The sequence below is a fragment of the Cervus elaphus genome, chromosome 12, assembly GCF_910594005.1.
Source record: "Cervus elaphus chromosome 12, mCerEla1.1, whole genome shotgun sequence".
In the NCBI taxonomy this organism is placed as follows: domain Eukaryota; kingdom Metazoa; phylum Chordata; class Mammalia; order Artiodactyla; family Cervidae; genus Cervus; species Cervus elaphus.
This window is the reverse complement of record NC_057826.1, coordinates 40,738,591-40,760,833: the sequence shown is the minus strand read 5'-3', so window position 1 is coordinate 40,760,833 and position 22,243 is coordinate 40,738,591. Positions and strand designations below refer to the sequence as shown.

The 22,243-nt window shown below is 36.6% G+C and overlaps 1 protein-coding gene across 1 annotated transcript in view; it reads left to right on the top strand.

The window, feature by feature from the left end:
• FAM227B (family with sequence similarity 227 member B) overlaps window positions 1–22,243 on the top strand; it is a 221,168-nt gene that overhangs the window by 31,665 nt on the left and 167,260 nt on the right. The window contains exon 9 of the mRNA XM_043920925.1: window positions 12,725–12,851. Within this exon, the coding sequence (XP_043776860.1) occupies window positions 12,725–12,851 (127 nt within the window). The remainder of the gene's footprint in view (window positions 1–12,724; window positions 12,852–22,243) is intronic.

Sequence of the window (22,243 nt, the reverse complement as noted above, 5' to 3'; positions counted from 1 at the left end):
GAGTAACTGTATGATGAGCCTGGTGGCTCAGATAGTAAAGAATCTGCCTCCAATGCAGGAGACCCAGGTTCAATCCCTGGGTCTGGAAGATCTCCTGGAGAAGGGAATGGCTACCCATTCCAGTATTCTTGCCTGGGGAATTCCATGGACAGAGGAACCTTGCAGGCTACAGTCCATAGGGTTGCAAGGAGTTGGACATGACTGAGTGACTAACATAAACACAAAGTAGTCAATTCATCATTATGACATAACAATGGAATATTTATATACCTAATTAAAATGCTTTGAAACACATTTAATAAAAAATTTAATACTTAAAAGAGAACTAGACAAATCTATAAATACAGTTAGATATTTCAGCACCTCCGTCTCAGTAATTGGTAGAATGTACAGAAATCAGTTAATGATACAGAATGATATAGATGATTTGAGCAACACTTTGTTAACCAACTTTATGTATTTAATTGATATTTATTAAGCATTCCTGTTAATGACAGTAGAATACACGTTTTTCTCATGTACATATTAAATCTTTACCAACTATATTCTGGGCTAGGGAAACATTCTAATAAAATTAAAAGAGTTCAGGTCATGTTTTTAGACCAAAATGGAATTAGATTGTAAATGGATAACAGAAAGCTATCTGGAAAATCCTCAAATATTTGGAAACTAACATACTTCTCAGGAACTATGGGTCAAAGCAGAAACCAATAGAGAAATTGAAAAGTATTTTGAGCTTATTGAAAATGAAAATGCAGATTAAATTTGGGGGATATACCTCAAGCAGTATTTGGAAATTTAAAGCATTAAGATGCCTAGATTTGAAATATGGAGTGTTCTCATAAACCATGAGCCCAGCTTCTAGTGTAGGAAACTGGAAAAAGAAATGAAAACCCAAAGTATGCAGAAGAAAGGAAATAATAAAGACCAGTTGTTGTCGTTGCTTAGTCACTCAGTCATGTCCAACACTTTTGCAATCCCATGGACTGTAACCCACCAGGTTCCTCTAGCCATGGGATTTTCCAGGCAAGATTACTAGAATGAGTTGCCATTAATGTATAAGAGTTCCCAAACAACCAATAACTCAAAGAATAAATCACAGGGAAAATTAGAAAATAGCTTGAGACAAATGAAAACAAAAGCAGAACATACCAAAACTCGCAGGGAAAAACAAAAGCAGTGCTAAAAGAGAAATTTATAGTTTTAAACAAATCAATAAACAATATATCAACAACCTAAATTTACCTAGGTAAGAACTAGAAAAAGAATGACAAACTGAACCCTTAGTTAACAGAAGGAAGGAATGAATAGATTAGAGTGGAGATAAATAGAGAATTGAAAAATAGTAGAGAAAAGCAATAAAATCAAAAAGTTATTCCTTGAGATCAATCAAATTGACAAACCTCTAGCAAGAGTAAGGGAGAAGGAAATGGCAACCCACTCCAGTATTCTTGCCTAGAGAATCCTGTGGACAGGGGAGCCTGGTGGGCTGCTGTCCATGGGGTTGCACAGAGTCAGACACAACTGAAGTGACCTAGCAGCAGCAGCAGCAACAGGAGTAAGAGGACTCAAATTACAGTCAAATGAAAGTAGGAACTTTACTATCAGCAAGAAATAAGAAGGATTAAGTGGACTGTGAGCAAACATAAAATAACAAACTGGATAGCCTGTGTAAAATGGACAAGTTCCTAGAAATACATAATTTTCCAAGACTGAATAATGAAATAGACAATCTGAATAGATCTATGACTAGTAAGGAGATTAAATCAGTAATCAGAAACCTCCCAACAAAGAAAGTCCTGGACCAAATGACTTCACTGATGAATTCTGCCAATATTTAAAGAAGAATTAACACCAGTCCTTCTCAAACTCTTCTAAAAAAAAAAAAAAAACCTGAAGAGGAGGGAATACTCCTAGCTCATTTTATGAGACCAGTATTGCCGTGATACCAAAGCTAAAGATAATACAAAAAAAAAAAAATGTACAGATCAATATCCTGTTTGATGGATATTGATACAAAAGCCTTCAACAAAATATTAGGAAACTGAATTCAGCAGCATATTAAAAGGGTTATACAGCCTGACCAATGAGCTTTATTCCTGGAATGCGAGAATGATATAACATGTGTTAAACAGCTAGATCTAATGAGCATATCAGTAACTTGAATATCCACCAGCTGTAGGATGACTTTTCTTTTCAAGCATACCAAAACATGTATAAAAATTTACCATACTATTTTGCTACTCAAGTCTCCTGTGGAAGTATGTTTGGTGTGTACATTACACTGAATTGTATTAATCAAAGACATGTTCTGAAACTTTCTGTCTAGATATTCCTTCATACATGATTGTAAGTTGTGTAGCTGAAACATGCCAACTTTATTCACTAGTAAATTATATATAATCTCATTTAATTCTCATACAACCCTAAATCTTAGAACTACTTCCCATTATATAAATGATCCATAATTTTTAGCTATTAATATTATCATTATTGTTTCTGCTGCTATCTCCATCTGCAAACTTACTACAGAAGCATGAGAGCTGTATTGGGAGTTAGGAGACCTGGATTCTAGTCTGGATTTCAGTTACTTAACTGTGTATCAGTTCAGTTGCTCAGTCGTGTCCGACTCTTTGCAACCCTATGGATTGCAGCATGCCAGGCTTCCCTGTCTTATCACCAGATCCCAGAGGTTGCTCAAACTCATGTCCATCGAGTCAATGATGCCATCCAGCCCATCTCATCCTCTGTTGTCCCCTTCTCCTCTTGCCTTCAATCTTTCCCAGCATCAGGGTCTTTTCCAGTGAGTCAATTCTTCACATCAGGTAGCCAAAGTATTTGAGCATCAGCATCAATAATAGTTAACTGTGTATAACCTTAAATAATGCTCTTAAGCTTTCTGGACAGTACTGCCATCACTAAATTAGAGAGATTTAACCTAGGTGATATCTAACTTCCATTTTAGTTCTAAGATACTATACATTTATGAATCCCAGCTCATATGGTTTGCTAATTTGATAGAAAATTACCACTGAATTTAATCATTTTTGGTGTTTATTACCAAAACCTATTAATGCCAGCTTGTGGTTCTACTGTTGATATCATAAATGAATTTGGACTCTTAATTCATCTACTCATTGCTTAATAGAGCAAGAATTCAAGATGCTACCTTAAGACTTTACTATAATGTTAACAGTATCATTATCTATAGATTTCTTCATTCTTATGACATTCTACTTTGTTTTTAGTCTATCATGTCACAATTTTACTAGTTCTGGCTATGGCTGTCTCATTCCAGTAATTGCTTTAATTTCGTGCTGAGTTACTTATTATAAAGGATTTGGAATGGCTATAGAGTGATAGAAGGTAACTATGTCATTGACAGCCTTCTGCATGCCAACCACTATTCAAGAAACTTTATTAATTCATCAAACATTGGTATGCTTTCTGTGTGCCAGGCACACTGAGGGCTTTAAAAAGTCAAACAAAATGGGATCCTTGTCCCAATTGAATTTTAAGATACTACTTTAAGGCATGTATATATTACCTACATTTGCAGATAAGGAAACTAGGACTTGCCCAGGATAGTGCAGCTAATGAATAATGGGGCCAGCATTTAAATTCAGGTCTGCATGATGCCAAAAACCCAGGCTCATTCCATTATAGCAACTGATCTGCCTTTTGAGAATAGATAGAATTACTGACATTATGTAAACAAATTCTAATTTTAAATTGTAATATTAATTGTTTTAATTCCATACCTGTTTTATTTTTTAAGCCTGACAGAGAAAGTCAAGATTGCTTGTTTGATAGAATTTCAGAAAGTTATGTGTCACTTTTCATGAGCATATCTCTAAGCCGAAAGGATACATTCTTTCAGGTAAATACTGAAGTTAACTGGTTATGCAAATTATATTTACGGCAAATGAACTATGAAAAGCTATTTTATTTAAACACATATGAGAATGTATTTTGTTACTTTGAAAGCAAAATTGCCTCAAGTAGAGTAAAAAAGCTAATACTTTAAGTTATGCCCCCACTGCAGAATATTGTATTCTGCTGAAAGCCTTACAGAATCTATTTGTTTGCATACTGAAAAATACCCTATGCATATTCTTGATTTTTTAATCTACAAAATTATTTTCCTTTTACTTTATAAAGTATATTTTGGTCTAAGAGGACTTAACCCCTTGTGTTATGCATAAGTACAACACTAAGCACCTGTTAACAGTAAAGAACAATGAACAAATTTATGAATCAAATGTTTGTTTTACTATTTTAGAATAATTTGGTTAAAATAATTTATGTTCTTGAGTAATGTGCAATGAAGATGCACAGAATTTAATTGAGTATTTTGAAATGTAAACATCTAGCATTCCAAAGCAGAAGACACATTCAAATACTTTGTTGAAATGACATCTGTAAAATCAGAAATACATAAGTATTTTCAAGTCAGTAACTGTTTTTATGGATAAATCCTAAAATAAAATAAATGTCTATCAAGAAAACATAACATTGCCAAATATTTATACTCAATCTTGATCTATCTTACAAAAGTGTACAGTATAATAGAAGGAAGCCAGCAGTGGGTTGGAAGTAAATAATCTGCTACTAATTACACAGGTGATCTTGCAGACATTCAGTCTCTCAGTTCCATAGCCTGTTATCCATCAGATGAAGAGGTTGACCCATGATTCATAAATTGCCTTATAGAACACTGATATTCCAAAAGATAGACTAGGATTTTCTCTGCTACTATTAAATTTATTTTTCTTATTTACAGGAAAAATATTAGTGGTTAGGATTTTTGGTCATTAAATTGCCTTGAGATGACAAAACTGGCTGGATTTCTCCTATCTATAATCTTTCACCTAGTCTGTCCTTTCGTGGTGGGTCTTGTCTATCTAATACATGGTTTGATAAAGTTGAGCATGCTTTAACACAAGCCTTAAGAAAAGAATTTTTACAAAAAAATTGAAATCATTCCAGTCATCTTTTCTGACCACAGTGCAGTAAGATTAGATCTCAATTACAGGAAAAAAATTGTTAAAAATTCAAACATATGGAGGCTAAATAACACGCTTCTGAATAACCAACAAATCATAGAAGAAATCAAAAAAGAAATCAAAATATGTATAGAAATGAATGAAAATGAAAACACAACAACCCAAAACCTATGGGACACTGTAAAAGCAGTGCTAAGGGGAAGGTTCATAGCATTACAGGCTTACATCAAGAAACAAGAAAAAAACCAAATAAATAACCTAACTCTACACCTAAAGCAACTAGAGAAGGAAGAAATGAAGAACCCCAGGGTTAGCAGAAGGAAAGAAATCTTAAAAATCAGGGCAGAAATAAATGCAAAAGAAACTAAAGAGACCATAGCAAAAATCAACAAAGCTAAAAGCTGGTTTTTTGAAAAAATAAACAAAATTGACAAGCCATTAGCAAGACTCATTAAGAAACAAAGAAGAACCAAATTAACAAAATTAGAAATGAAAATGGAGAGATCACAACAGACAACACTGAAATACAAAGGATCATAAGAGACTACTACCAGCAGCTCTGTGCCAATAAAATGGACAACTTGGATGAAATGGACAAATTCTTAGAAAAGTATAACTTTCCAAAACTGAACCAGGAAGAAATAGAAGATCTTAACAGACCCATCACAAGCAAGGAAATCGAAACTGTAATCAAAAATCTTCCAGCAAACAAAAGCCCAGGACCAGATGGCTTCACAGCTGAATTCTACCAAAAATTTAGAGAAGAGCTAACAGCTATCTTACTCAAACTCTTCCAGAAAATTGCAGATGAAGGTAGGCTTCCAAACTCATTCTATGAGGCCACCATCACCCTAATTCCAAAACCAGACAAAGATGCCACAAAAAAAGAAAACTACAGGCCAATATCACTGATGAACATAGATGCAAAAATCCTTAAAAAAATTCTAGCAAACAGAATCCAACAACATATTAAAAAAATCATACACCATGACCAAGTGGGCTTTATCCCAGGAATGCAAGGATTCTTTAATATCTGCAAATCAATCAATGTAATACACCACATTAACAAATTGAAAGATAAAAACCATATGATTATCTCAATAGATGCAGAGAAAGCCTTTGACAAAATTCAACACTCATTTATGATTAAAACTCTCCAAAAAGCAGGAATAGAAGGAACATACCTCAACATAATAAAAGCTATATATGACAAACCCACAGCAAGCATCACCCTCAATGGTGAAAAATTGAAAGCATTCCCCCTGAAATCAGGAACAAGACAAGGGTGCCCACTGTCACCACTACTGTTCAACATAGTGTTGGAAGTTTTGGCCACAGCAATCAGAGCAGAAAAAGAAGTAAAAGGAATCCAGATAGGAAAAGAAGAAGTGAAACTCTCACTGTTTGCAGATGACATGATCCTCTACATAGAAAACCCTAAAGACTCTACCAGAAAATTACTAGAACTAATCAATGAATATAGTAAAGTTGCAGGATATAAAATTAACACACAGAAATCCCTTGCATTCCTATATACTAACAATGAAAAAACAGAAAGAGAAATTAAGGAAACAATACCATTCACCATTGCAACAAAAAGAATAAAATACTTAGGAGTATATCTACCTAAAGAAACAAAAGACCTATACATAGAAAACTATAAAACACTGATGAAAGAAATCAAAGAGGACACAAACAGATGGAGAAACATACCGTGTTCATGGATTGGAAGAATCAATATTGTCAAAATGGCTATTCTACCCAAAGCAATCTATAGATTCAATGCAATCCCTATCAAGCTACCAACGGTATTTTTCACAGAACTAGACCAAAGAATTTCACAATTTGTATGGAAATACAAAAACCCTCGAATAGCCAAAGTAATCTTGAGAAAGAAGAATGGAACTGGAGGAATCAACCTGCCTGACTTCAGACTCTACTACAAAGCCACAGTCATCAAGACAGTATGGTACTGGCACAAAGACAGAAATATAGATCAATGGAACAGAATAGAAAGCCCAGAGATAAATCCACGAACCTATGGACACCTTATCTTTGACAAAGGAGGCAAGGATATACAATGGAAAAAAGACAACCTCTTTAACAAGTGGTGCTGGGAAAACTGGTCAACCACTTGTAAAAGAATGAAACTAGAACACTTTCTAACACCATACACAAAAATAAACTCAAAATGGATTAAAGATCTAAATGTAAGACCAGAAACTATAAAACTCCTAGAGGAGAACATAGGCAAAACACTCTCTGACATAAATCACAGCAAGATCCTCTATGACCCACCTCCCAGAATATTGGAAATAAAAGCAAAACTAAACAAATGGGATCTAATGAAACTTAAAAGCTTTTGCACTACAAAGGAAACTATAAGTAAGGTGAAAAGACAGCCGTCAGATTGGGAGAAAATAATAGCAAATGAAGAAACAGACAAAGGATTAATCTCAAAAATATACAAGCAACTCCTGAAGCTCAATTCCAGAAAAATAAATGACCCAATCAAAAAATGGGCCAAAGAACTAAACAGACATTTCTCCAAAGAAGACATACAGATGGCTAACAAACACATGAAAAGGTGCTCAACATCACTCATTATTAGAGAAATGCAAATCAAAACCACAATGAGGTACCATTACACGCCAGTCAGGATGGCTGCTATCCAAAAGACTACAAGCAATAAATGCTGGAGAGGGTGTGGAGAAAAGGGAACCCTCTTACACTGTTGGTGGGAATGCAAACTAGTACAGCCACTATGGAAAACAGTGTGGAGATTCCTTAAAAAACTGGAAATAGAACTGCCATATGACCCAGCAATCCCACTTTTGGGCATACACACTGAGGAAACCAGATCTGAAAGAGACACGTGCACCCCAATGTTCATTGCAGCACTGTTTATAATAGCCAGGACATGGAAGCAACCTAGATGCCCATCAGCAGATGAATGGATAAGGAAGCTGTGGTACATATACACCATGGAATATTACTCAGCTGTCAAAAAGAATTCATTTGAATCAGTCCTAATGAGATGGATGAAACTGGAGCCCATTATACAGAGTGAAGTAAGCCAGAAAGATAAAGAACATTACAGCATACTAACACATATATATGGAATTTAGAAAGATGGTAATGATAACCCTATATGCAAAACAGAAAAAGAGACACAGAAATACAGAACAGACTTTTGAACTCTGTGGGAGAATGTGAGGGTGGGATGTTTCAAAAGAACAGCATGTATACTATCTATGGTGAAACAGATCACCAGCCCAGGTGGGATGCATGAGACAAGTGCTCGGGCCTGGTGCACTGGGAAGACCCAGAGGAGTCGGGTGAAGAGGGAGGTGGGAGGGGGGATCGGGATGGGGAATAAGTGTAAATCTATGGCTGATTCATATCAATGTATGACAAAACCCACTGAAATGTTGTGAAGTAATTAGCCTCCAACTAATAAAAAAATTAAAAAAAATAAAAAAAAAAAAAAAGAAATCAAAGAGGACACAAACAGATGGAGAAACATACCGTGTTCATGGATTGGAAGAATCAATATTGTCAAAATGGCTATTCTACCCAAAGCAGTCTATAGATTCAATGCAATCCCTATCAAGCTACCAACGGTATTTTTCACAGAACTAGACCAAAGAATTTCACAATTTGTATGGAAATACAAAAAACCTCGAATAGCCAAAGTAATCTTGAGAAAGAAGAATGGAACTGGAGGAATCAACCTGCCTGACTTCAGACTCTACTACAAAGCCACAGTCATCAAGACAGTGTGGTACTGGCACAAAGACAGAAATATAGATCAATGGAACAGAATAGAAAGCCCAGAGATAAATCCACGAACCTATGGACACCTTATCTTTGACAAAGGAGGCAAGGATATACAATGGAAAAAAGACAACCTCTTTAACAAGTGGTGCTGGGAAAACTGGTCAACCACTTGTAAAAGAATGAAACTAGAACACTTTCTAACACCATACACAAAAATAAACTCAAAATGGATTAAAGATCTAAATGTCAGACCAGAAACTATAAAACTCCTAGAGGAGAACATAGGCAAAACACTCTCCGACATAAATCACAGCAAGATCCTCTATGACCCACCTCCCAGAATATTGGAAATAAAAGCAAAACTAAACAAATGGGACCTAATGAAACTTAAAAGCTTTGCACTACAAAGGAAACTATAAGTAAGGTGAAAAGACAGCCGTCAGATTGGGAGAAAATAATAGCAAATGAAGAAACAGACAAAGGATTAATCTCAAAAATATACAAGCAACTCCTGCAGCTCAATTCCAGAAAAATAAATGACCCAATCAAAAAATGGGCCAGAGAACTAAACAGACATTTCTCCAAAGAAGACATACAGATGGCTAACAAACACATGAAAAGGTGCTCAACATCACTCATTATTAGAGAAATGCAAATCAAAACGACAATGAGGTACCATTTCACACCAGTCAGGATGGCTGCTATCCAAAAGTCTACAAGCAATAAATGCTGGAGAGGGTGTGGAGAAAAGGGAACCCTCTTACACTGTTGGTGGGAATGCAAACTAGTACAGCCACTATGGAAAACAGTGTGGAGATTCCTTAAAAAACTGGAAATAGAACTGCCATATGACCCAGCAATCCCACTTCTGGGCATACACACTGAGGAAACCAGATCTGAAAGAGACACGTGCACCCCAATGTTCATCGCAGCACTGTTTATAATAGCCAGGACATGGAAGCAACCTAGATGCCCATCAGCAGATGAATGGATAAGGAAGCTGTGGTACATATACACCATGGAATATTACTCAGCCATTAAAAAGAATTCATTTGAACCAGTCCTAATGAGATGGATGAAACTGGAGCCCCTTATACAGAGTGAAGTAAGCCAGAAAGATAAAGAACATTACAGCATACTAACACATATATATGGAATTTAGAAAGATGGTAACGATAACCCTATATGCAAAACAGAAAAAGAGACACAGAAGTAAAGAACAGACTTTTGAATTCTGTGGGAGAATGTGAGGGTGGGATATTTCAAAAGAACAGCATGTATACTATCTATAGTGAAACAGATCACCAGCCCAGGTGGGATGCATGAGACAAGTGCTCGGGCCTGGTGCACTGGGAAGACCCAGAGGAATTGGGTGGAGAGGGAGGTGGGAGGGGGGATCGGGATGGGGAATACGTGTAAATCTATGGCTGATTCATATCAATGTATGACAAAAAAAAATAATAAATAAATAAATAAAAAAGAAAGAAAAAAAAAGAATTTTTAAAAGCCTATTTAATGTGAACAAACAAGCAATGGCACCATTACATACCCCTCATTCTGTAATTTCTAGTCTTACATTTATTGTCCGAATGTTCTCCTTGGGATAGATGTGCCTTTTGATATCAAGATGTTGTCTTTATAATCTTTCTCAAATCATGACTTGATTTTTTCGGAAGTCCCTATTTTCAGTGGCATTTTTCAAGGAGAAATTATAATTATATTTAACAAAGATTCAAAGCCTCACTTGAGAACAAACATGTACACCTTAGTGATTGGACCCCTCCCCCTGTTTCTATTCTTATGAACCAGACTAACTCCCTACAGATCTATTAACCTCCGCAGCTGTATAAGTAGAAATGGAGCCTCATCTCTCATTGACTAATTTCTGTTTTAACTCATTCAAATAATTGGTAGTTTTGTTACTAATTGGCTCATCTGAGAAAAACTATTAATATTTAAGAATCAAAAAATTATCTTCAGGTCTCAGTATTCAGTATAAATTAATTGAATCTGATCATATGGCTTTTATTTCATTTTCTTCCAATGTCATACAATGATATTCACTCAGAAAATTTCCCAACATCATCTGACACTTTATCTCTTTTCCCACTAATCTCCTGAAGCTGAGATATACACAGAAAACAAAATGTAAAAGTTCCCCTTACCTAGTTCAACTTTTTAATTACTAGCATAATTTTATATACCACAATTAGTCACAATATGTGACTCTTTCAAGTAGTATTTTAAAATGTCCATGGCTGAGTCAATAAAATTAAATATATCAGTGTTTTTAAAGCATTCTTCCCTGCCTCTTTTTCCCTATCCAAAAAACTAATGAAATTCTTCAAAGAATACCATGACTTACCAGCAGATTTGAGCACTGCTGAGATAGGCGACTATATTAGTTTCCTATTGTTGGTGCAAAAACCAGCATGAAGTTAGGGGCTTAAAGCAATGGAGATTCATTGTTTTACAGTTACATAGATCAGAAGTCCAAAATGAGTCTTATGGGATTAAAATCAAGGTATCAACAGAGCTAATTTCTTTAAGAAACCCAAAGGGAGAAATCATCTCTTGCATCTTCCAGTTTCTGGTGTCTGCCAACCTTTCAAAATAGTAAATAAAATATTGTAAGTCTTTAACATAAAAATCTGGTATCTTCCTGTGGGTAGTTACTTCCTGAGAGAAACTTAGTAGTCAAGTGACTTTAAGTCTAATAGAATACTGGTAGTACTATATATTTGTTGATATTCACTCATGGCTTTACAACTGGGGTTCAGTTCAGTTGAGTCACTCAGTCATGTCTGACTCTTTGCAACCCCATGGACTGCAGCATGCCAGGTGTCCTTGTCCATCACCAACTCCTGAAGCTTGCTCAAACTCTTGTCCATCAAGTCGGTGATGCCATCCAACCATCTCATCATCTGTCATCCCCTTCTCCTTCCGCTTTCAGTCTTTCCCAGCATCAGGGTCTTTTCCAATGAGTCAGTTTTTGATATCAGGTGGCCAAAGTATTGGAGTTTCAGCTTCAGTATTAATCCTTCCAATGAATATTCAGGACTGATTTCCTTTAGGATTGACTTGTTTGATCTCCTTGATGTCCAGGGGACTCTCACGAGTTTTATCCAACACCACAGTTCAAAAGCATCAATTCTTTGGTGCTCAGCTTTCTTTAAAGTCCAACTTTCGCATCCATACATGACTTACCGGAAAAATCATAGCTTTGACCAGTCAGACCTTTGTTGGCAAAGTAATGTCTCAGCTTTTTTATATGCTGTCTAGGTTGGTCATAGCTTTTCTTCCAAGAAGAAAGCTTTTCTTCCAAAGAACAAACAATATAGTATAACCTCAGTAACAATTCGAGTTATGCTATATTAACTCACCTAAATGGACTTCAGTTACTTAAAAGCATGCTTTTATTTCTCACACACACAAAGTGATAATTGTGTGACATAATAGAGGTGTTAGCTGATGCTGTGGTGGTAATCATATTGCAAAATACAAATATATCAACATGTTGTACACCTTAAACTTAGTATTACATGTCAAATATATTTCAATTAAATGTATATATACTTTTTATTATAATGACTGGAAAGAGGGTATACTTTTTCTTAAAGAGGATATCAATAACAGGGTTAAATGAAATAAGTGTAGAATCATTAAACCTTAACTGTTAGCTTCATCCTTTATCCAAATTAAATTTTTTTTCCCAAAATGCCAACAAATAGATAAATTGATATGACTTTATTTTTAACTCTTCTTTGTTCATAGTCTATTCTTTAGTTGTTGGAAGTACAGAGAGGCAAAAAAGGCCAAAAACAAGTTATAAGGAGAAAAAGGGACATGTATATTTCACAAACTAAACAACTTCTTTTGTATTTTAGATAGTGTTACATGAAATATGGAATTATTTTAATATGACTCTGTTTTGGTAGGTGTATCCTGATTGTTTGGCACAAGCTATCTATGTAACATTCCAGGAAGCATTTCCAGAATCCAGTAATCTCTTTAATGATGAATTTAAAGAAGATCTAGGGAATAATATTTTTCTTTGGTTGTCAGGTATGAATGTCATTTAAGTATTGATCATTACTTTGGTACCTAAAACTTTTGAATTGCAGTGTTTTGTTTAGTCAAAAATTTTGTTGTTCTTTGTCTTACAAAACATAGAATATTGATGTCTATGTTTCAAAATAACAATGATTATTTTCTTCTGAAAATTCTGTTATAATAAAATTAGTCAGTTATTAACTTTAGAAGGAAATAATTTTATAGGCAGTGGAATTCTTGTAGAAACCAAAACTGCCACAGAAAGAAAACTGTATGATACATATTTTATATTTGCAAGAGAAATATTTCAAGCTGCTTCTTTTAGAACACTGCTGGCATTTTTATAGCAAATAATACTGGGTAAATTCTAGAGCTAACCGAATTCTTTATATGACTACCATCATTAATCAAGGGAAAAAAATGTTTGAATCGTGATGTGTGTGTGTCTGTGTGTCTAGGTAGGAGTTCAGTTCAGTCACTCAGTCGTGTCTGACTCTTTGCAACCCCATGGACTGCAGCACACCAGGCTTCCCTGTCCATCACCAACTCCCAGAGCTTACTCATTATGTCCATTGAGTCAGTGATGCCATCTAATATATCATCCTCTGTTGTGCCCTTGTCTTCCTGCCTTCAATCATCCCCAGCATCAGGGTCTTTTCCAGTGAGTCAGTTCTTTGCATCAGGTGGCCAAAGTATTGGAGTTTCAGCTTCAACATCACTCCTTCCAATGAATATTCAGGACTGATTTCCTTTAGGATGGACTGGCTGGATCTCCTTGCAGTCTAAGGGACTCTCCAACACCACAGTTCAAAAGCATCAATTCTTTGGAGCTCAGCTTTCTTTATAGTCCAACCCTCACATCCATACATGACTACTGGAAAAACTATAGCCTTGACTAGATAGACCTTTGTTCACCAAGTAATGTCTCTGCTTTTTAATAAGCTGCCTAGGTTGGTCATAACTTTTCTTCCAAGGAGCAAGTGCCTTTTAATTTCATGGCTGCAGTCACCATCTGCAGTGATTTTGGAGCCGAAAAAACAAAGTCTGTCACTGTTACCACTGTTTCCCCATCTATTTGACATGAGGTGATGGGACCAGATGCCATGATCTTAGTTTTCTGGATGTTGAGTTTTAAGCCAACTTTTTCACTCTCCTCTTTCACTTTCATCAAGAGGTTCTTTAGTTCTTCTCTTTCTGCCATAAGGGTGGTGTCATCTGCATATCTGAGGTTATTGATATTTCTCCCAGCAATCTTGATTCCAGCTTGTGCTTCATCCAGCCTGGCATTTCTCAAGATGTACTCTGCCTATAAGTTAAATAAGCAGGGTGACAATATACAGCCTTGACATACTCCTTTTCCTATTTGGAACCAGTCTGTTGTTCCATGTCCAGTTCTACATATTGTTTCTTGACCTGCATACAGGTTTCTCAAGAGGCAGATCAGGTGGTCTGGTATTCCCATCTCTGTAAGAATTTTCCGCAGTTTGTTGTGGTCTGCACAGTCAATGGCTTTGGCATAGTCAATAAAGCAGAAATAGATATTTTTCTGGAACTCTTGCTTTTTTGATGATCCAACAGATGTTGGCAATTGGATCTCTGGTTCCTCTGCCTTTTCTAAATCCAGCTTGAACATCTGGAAGTTCATGGTTCATGTACTGTTGAAGCCTGGCTTGGAGAATTTTGAGCATCACTTTCTAGCATGTGAGATGAATGCAATCGTGCAGTAGTTTGAGCATTCTTTGGCATTGCCTTTCTTTGGGATTGGAATGAAAACTGACCTTTTCCAGTCCTGTGGCCACTGCTGAGTTTTCCAAGATGGAGAAGTTCTATACAGTCAGTAAAAAAAAGACCGGGAGCTGACTGTGGCTCAGATCATGAACTCCTTATTGCCAAATTAAAACTTAAATTGAAGAAAGTAGAGAAGACCACTTGACAATTCAGGTATGACCAAAATCATATTGTAGGTCGGAGTGGTAGAACTCAAAACACTGAAGGGAACTAAAATTCCATCCTGGAGTACTTAGCCAGAGATTTAGGCACTTAGGTTTAAAACTAAGGTAATGGAGAGAAAAATCTCTCCAATATTTTTTCCAAAGACTACTATACCATTATGGACTTCCAGAAGTTATTGACTCTTCTCAAGTACTGGAAAAGTGAGTGAAGTCTAGTTCTTCTCATAAAACTTTCTGTCCAAATTTTGACTACTTTTTTTATAATTGTTTTGTGTCAATTCTTAGTAACCAAACCATTTCTATAAGAAAATGTTCCATGTTTTAAGGAAGCAGTCCTTGGGAGGTAAATTCTAGAAAACAATCTGTAGCACCAGCCCCCTCCATCAATACACACAAGACAGGAGTGTCCTAATTACAGAGAAAAATCCAACTAATTCAAATATAAGAAATAAAATGAGCACCGCATTCATACAAAAAATATATACCGTAAGAGAAAAAGTGAAGAACAGAACAAATTTCCTCCAGACCTGTTACAGACTGAACTGTGTTCCCCCCAAATTCATATTGATTTCTGTATGTAAATATTATGAGTCACTTGCTTACTAAATCCTTTTGTTTGTGTTTTATCATTCATTGTCTAGGGTTTTCAAGTCATTTATCATATCATCTGCAAATATAGTTTTCATACTTCTTTTGCAATTATTATGCTTTTAACTAGTTTCTGTGAGGTATTCAAGCATGAATGTATGTAATATGCTGAGATGAGCAACAGCAATTAGTTAGGAGATTTATAAGGTAAATTCAGTGGGGATGTCTACTTTAGCCTGTTCCTATTGGTCTTCAAAGCATTCTACACACAAACTGCCTGAGTTAAAGGCAAGAACACTAAATATAGATCCCTTATCTGATTTAAATAGCAGAATAGTTTGCTCACTTCTAGCCTGAATACATTTGTTTGCAAATGCATGTTCTTTGAAAAAGTTGGCTTAAAACTCAACATCCAGAAAACTAAGATCAAGGCATCTGTTGCCATCACTTCATGGCAAATAGATGGGGAAACAATGGAAACAGTGACTGAGTTTATTTTGGGGGGTTCCAAAAATCACTGCAGATAGTGACTGCAGCCATTAAATTAAAAGACATTTGCTCCTTGGAAGAAAAGTTATGACCAACCTAGAAAGAAAGAAAAGAAAGAAAGAAAGTGACGTCACTCAGTCATGTCTGACCCTTTGTGACCCCATGGACTGTAGCCTACCAGGCTCTTCTGTCCATGGCATTTTCCAGGCAAGGGTACTGGAGTGAGTTGCCATTTCCTTCTCTAGGGGACCTTCCCAATGCAAGGATTGATCCCTGGTCTCCCACATTGTAGGCAGACGCTTTTACCATCTAAGCCACCAGGAAAGACCAACCTAAACAACATGTTAAAAAGCGGAGACATTACTTTGCCAACAGAGGTCCATCTAGTCAAAGCTATGGTTTTTCCAGTAGGCATATATGGATGTGAAGGTTGGACTATAAAGAAAGCTGAGCGCCAAAGAATTGATGCTTTTGAACTGTGGTGTTGGAGAAGACTCTTGAGAGTCCCTTAGACTGCAAATGAGATCCGACCAGTCCATCCTAAAGGAAATCAGTCCTGAATATGCATTGGAAGGACTGAAGCTGAAGCTGAAGCTCCAGTACTTTGGCCACCTGATGTGAAGAACTGACTCATTGGAAAAGACCCTGATGCTGGGAAAGATTGAAGGTGGAAGGAGAAGGGGACAGAGGATGGTTGGGTGGCATCACCGACTCGATGGACATGAGTTTGAGTAAGGTCTGGGAGTTGGTGATGGACAGGGAGGCCTGGTGTGCTGCAGTCCATGGGGTCGCAAGGAGTCAGACATGACTGAGCGACTGAACTAAACTGATTCTTCCAACATTGGCTATTTATCCCTGTTGAACACCTGCTTCAGTACTTCTCTGTGGGCTGTTTCACCTTAGGAGAAAATATTTGTGTAGCAAAAAGATCAATATTTATTGCCTCTCCACATCAGGCAGAGAAATGATTTAAAGTGAAGGGTAGGGGTGGCTAAAATGGGAAGCTTAAGGAATCTTTGGGATGAAACTGTACCTTAGCCTGACTATATCAATGTCTATATCCTGGTTGTGATATCGTATTATAGTTTTACAAGGTGTTACCATTGTGGCAAACTAAATAGAGGGCCCAGGGATCTCTCTGTATTATTTGTTGCAAGTGCATGTAAATCTGCATTCATCTCAGAGTTAAAAAAATTCAAACCGCATTTTCTTAAGATAAAAGGTAGCTATGTGGGTGGAAGTATATGAATATTCTGGACAACTACCAATATCTACTAAAGCTAAACATATGTTAAATTTGGACTAGCATATTTCTGACTCCCAGGTACATAACCTCCAGAAATCTACATACTTCTGTATACCAAAAGTATAAAATGTTCATAGCAGTGCTATTTATATAATAATCAAAATGAACTGTCCAAATGCCCACAGTAATATAAAATTTAGATGAACTGTGGAGTATTAATATAATGAAATACTGCCAGCAATGAGGATGAGTGAACTATAATCATACACAGTAGCAAACAAATCACACAAACAAGGTTGAGGGGCCAGGCACAAAAAGGTAGATCCTATATGAGTTCTTTGATACAAAGTTCAAAATCTGACAAAACTAATCCATGGTGTTAGAAGCTGAATATTTTGTTTCTGAGGGCTGGTAACATGGACACCATGTATTAAACTTGTGAAGATTCACTGACCTGTATACATAATTGTTCATTTTTATTTTTATGCATGGATAAGAATTTAAGTTGAAAACAAAGGCAGTAGTGGTGGCTGCACTAGAGCCTCTATGATTTATTTAATTGTGAATGTGTTTTTATAGCTTTCTGTCACAATGCTTTTTCTCACATTGCATATCTATCAAGACTCACATGTTTTCTGAGTTCTATGCTCATAAATGACCTTTTCACTTTTTACTATGATTTTATCTCTCAATTGTGATCAATTACTTTGTTTTGGCTAGAGCACTTGTTGAAGGAATTTAAAAGACATTTTTCTTATTCTTTGTTGGAAAAATATTTATATCATAAATATAAAATACTTAATTCAATTTCTCCTCCTTAATTTATGAAAAATTCCATTTTTTAAAGATGAAGTCATCACTTTATTTGTTTCTTTGCATTATATTCAGTTTAATTACTTACATTGTCAGTTGGCTTTCATTTTGGTTCGTTTTTCACAAATTTTTTTTTACCAGAGTTCCTTATTTGTTGTTGTTGTTTAGTTGCTAAGTCATGTCCAACTCTTTGCAACACCATGGACTATAGCCCCACCAGGTTTCTCTGTCCATGGGATTTCCCAAGCAAGAATACTGGAGTCACCATTTCCTTCTCCAGGGGACCTTCCAAACCAAGGGATCAAACATGTATTGGCAGGTGAATTCTTTACCACTGAGCCACATAGGAAGCCTAAAGATCCTTATATACAATAAGGAAAAAAGCACCAGAGCTTGTATAGGTTTCCTATTACTGATACAGCAAATTACTACTTAGTTTAAAGCAACATAAATATATTATCTTAGAGTTCTGAAAGTCATAGGTCTAAAATGAGTTTCACTAGGGTAAAACCAAGATGTTGGGAGAGCTGTGTGATTCTAGAGGCTCTAGGGAGAATCTCTTTTCAGCTTTTCAGAAGCTGTTTCCATTCTTTGCCTCATAGCCTTTCATCATCAAAGCCCACAATGACTAGTCATCTTTCTCATATCGCATCATTCTAATACTGACTCTTCTACCTCCCTCTTCCATATCTATGACTCTTCTGAGTACTTTGGGCTCACCTGGACAAGCCAGCATACTGTCCATATTTTAAGGCTAGCCAGTTATTAACTTAATTCTGTCTGCTTCCTTAATTCCTCTTTGCCATGTAACATAACGTATTCACCATTTGGGAACATTAAGATATGGAAGACTTTGGAGGATACTTCTAACTAGAATAGAGACACATTAGGATTTTGTATGATTGGCTAGGTTTTAGCACAAGCTTTATGACTATCCTGTGTGGCAGCTTTACAATGAATATGATGAAGGTTTGTGCTCTGACTTCTGGCTTCTGCTTAGGATATAGAAAACTAAAATGATATTACTTCCACTCTTCTACCTTAAAACACTAAACTATCTGCAAATTAGAAACTTTCCTTGAACCCATCAGAGATTCCAAGGCAATCAACCCGAAATCTACAGAAAGACAGGTACCTCCAAGGGAAGACCAGATGTCAGCTCACGTGGGACAGATGCAGCTAGATACCGTTAAAAGGCAGTAAGAAGAATTTAGCCAAAATTTCTAGTGAATTACTTAGAGCTGAGTATGGTCTAGTGTGACCATATAGGACACTTAGGAGCTTCATAAACAAGAAGGAAGTTGACATTACAAGTCTCTCTCCACATATTTTATAAGTAATAATTGAGGATGGTATGACAGTCTTGAGAAAGCCTGGGGGAATATAAGAGAAACCACTACAGAAAAGGCATTAAGCCTTGCCTGGACCCTTCTCTTCCATCTCCATTTATTAACAACAAGCTTTAAGTCACAGCAGGAGGAGGGAGAAAGGTTGCCGGGAGGAAGGGCAGCAAATCCAGTTGCCCTTAGTGAAGGAGTGGAGATGCAACTCATCCCAGAAACAGAACTACCTATCAAAAGACAAAGAAATAATCAGAACCAGTTTTAGATAAGGCACAGGTATTAGAATATTAGAAAATTTCAACTACCTATGATTAATGTGGTAAATGCTCAAGTGGAAAAGATGGATAACATGTATGATCAGATATGTAATTTGTGTAAAACATGAAAACTAAACAAGGCCACACAGACCAATGGAAGAAAAGTGAGAACCCAGAAATAAACCCTCACAAACACAGTCAACTAATATTTGACAAAGAAGCCAAGAATACTCAATAGGAATATGATAATCTCTTCAATACATATGTAGAGTAATCAAATTTGACTCCTATCTTATTGTTGTCCAGTTGCTAAGTTGTGTCCGACTCTTTGCAACCCCGTGGACTACAGCACACAAGGCTTCCCTGTCCTTTAGTATCTCCCAGAGTCTACCCAAACTCACATCCATTGAGCAGTGATACCATCCAACCATCTCATCCTCTATCACCTACTTCTCCTCCTGTTCTCAATCCTTTCCAGCATCAGGGTCTTTTCCATTGAGTCAGCTCTTTACATCAGGTGGCCAAAGTATTGGAGCTTTAGCATCAGTCCTTCCCATGAATATTCAGGGTTGATTTTCCTTAGGATTGACTAGTTTTTTCTCCTTGCTGTCCAAGGGATTCTCAAGAATCTTCTCCAGCACCACAGTTCAAAAGTATCAATTCTTCAGCGCTCAGCCTTTTTTATTGTCCGATTCTCACGTTTATACATGACTACTGGAAAAACCATAGCATTGACTGTATGAACCTTAGTCAGCAAAGTAACATCTCTGCTTTTTAATATGCTGTCTAGGTTTGTAGTAGCTTTTCTTCCAAGGAGCAAGTGTCTTCTAATTTCATGGCTGAAGTCACCATCTGCAGTGATTTTGAAGCCCAAGAAGAGAAAATTTGTCGCTGTTTTCACTTTTCCCCCTTTTATTTGCCAGGAAGTGATTGAACTGGATGCCATGATCTTAGTTTTTTGAATGTTGAGTTTTAAGCCAGCTTTTTCACTTTCCTTTTTCACCCTCATCAACAGGCTCTTTAGTTCTTCCTTGCTTTTTGTCATTAGAGTGGTAGCATCTGCATATATGAGGCTGTTGATATTTCTCCCAGAAATTCTTGATACCAGCTTACTATTCATCCAGCATGGCACTTTGCATGATGTACTCTGCATAAAAGTGAAATCAACAGAGTGACAAAATACAGCCTTGACATACTCCTTTCCCAATTTTGAACCAATCTGTTGTTCCCTGTCTGGTTCTGATTGTTGCTTTTTGACCTATATACAGGTTTCTCAGGAGGCAGGTAAGGTGGTCTGATATTCGTATCTCTTTAACAATTTTCCAGTTTGTTGTAATCCACACAGTCAAAGGCTTTAGTGTAGTTAGTGAAGCAAATGTTTTTCTGGAATTCCCTTGCTTTTTCTATATCACTCAAAAAAATTAACTTCAAATGGAGGAAAGAACTGAAACCATAAAACTCTTAAGAAGAAAACGTAGTGGAAAAGCTCCTAATATATGTCTTGGCAATAATTTTTTGCATATGATATCAAAAGCACAAGCAGCAAAAGCAAAAATTAGTAAGTGAAACTACATCAAACTAAAAAGCTTCTGCACAGTAAAAAAAAAAAAAAAATTAACAATGCAAAAGGAACTTATTAAATATATGTGCAAATCATATCTTATAAGGGATTGATACCCAAAAGCTAAAAGGAGCTCAATTCAATAGCAAAAGAAACAAACAAAAAAATAACTATCTGATTTTAAAAATAGAGGAACTGAAGACATTTTTCCAAAGAAGACATACCGATGTCCAACAGGTACAGGAAAGGATGTTCAGCATCACTAATCACCAGGGAAATGCTAGTCAAAACCACAATGAGATATCACCTCACACCTGTTAGAATGGCCATTTTCAAACTGACTACAAATAACAAATATTGATGAGGATATGAAGAAAAGAGAACCCTTGTTGTTGGTCGAAATGTAAATTGGTAGAGCCACTGTAGCAAACAGTATGGAGGTTCATCAAAAATGAAAACTAGAGCTACTGTGCAAGTCAACAGTCCCGCTTCTAGCAGCTAGACTGCATCTTTCTCCTGATCTCCTGCCAGGCTGTGGTGTGAAGTGAGGGGCATTTGCCCTTTGGATTGGGAAGTGTGATGAGGTGGCTGCCATCTGTGCACGTCCCTCGCTGCTCTGATTGTTAGCAATCCAACACACACACCCTCCTCACAAGTGGAGTCTAGGCTTCTCCAGCTCTCCCATCTGTCTCAGTGGATTTCCCGGGAGACCAGGGGGCTGCCCAGGGCCAGGATCCACCTGTGTGGACCTTCTCTTCCATACCCCTCCAGGGGCGCTGGTCCCACCCTAATGCCTTCTCCTCCCCCTGCAATTCTGCCCAGTTACATGGAGATCTTTCTTGCAGTTTTGGCTTTATAAAAGATATTCTGCTGGTTTCCAATTAGTAGTAGTTTTTTTTTTTAAGTTGTCTTCCACGTGTAGATATATTTTGGATGTGTTTGTGAGAAGTGAGCTCCATGTCTTCCTACTCTGACACTGACCCCCCATTCAATAAAAAACTATCTTTTAAATATCCTGATCTGTTGACCTCCCTATACCCCAGATTTTCCACTAATATGCTATATATTTTAAAACACAGAAAATATTGAGAAACATTCAAATGAATTGTTTTGAATATTTTATCTAGTGGCAACTAATGTAAAATAAGCAATGAC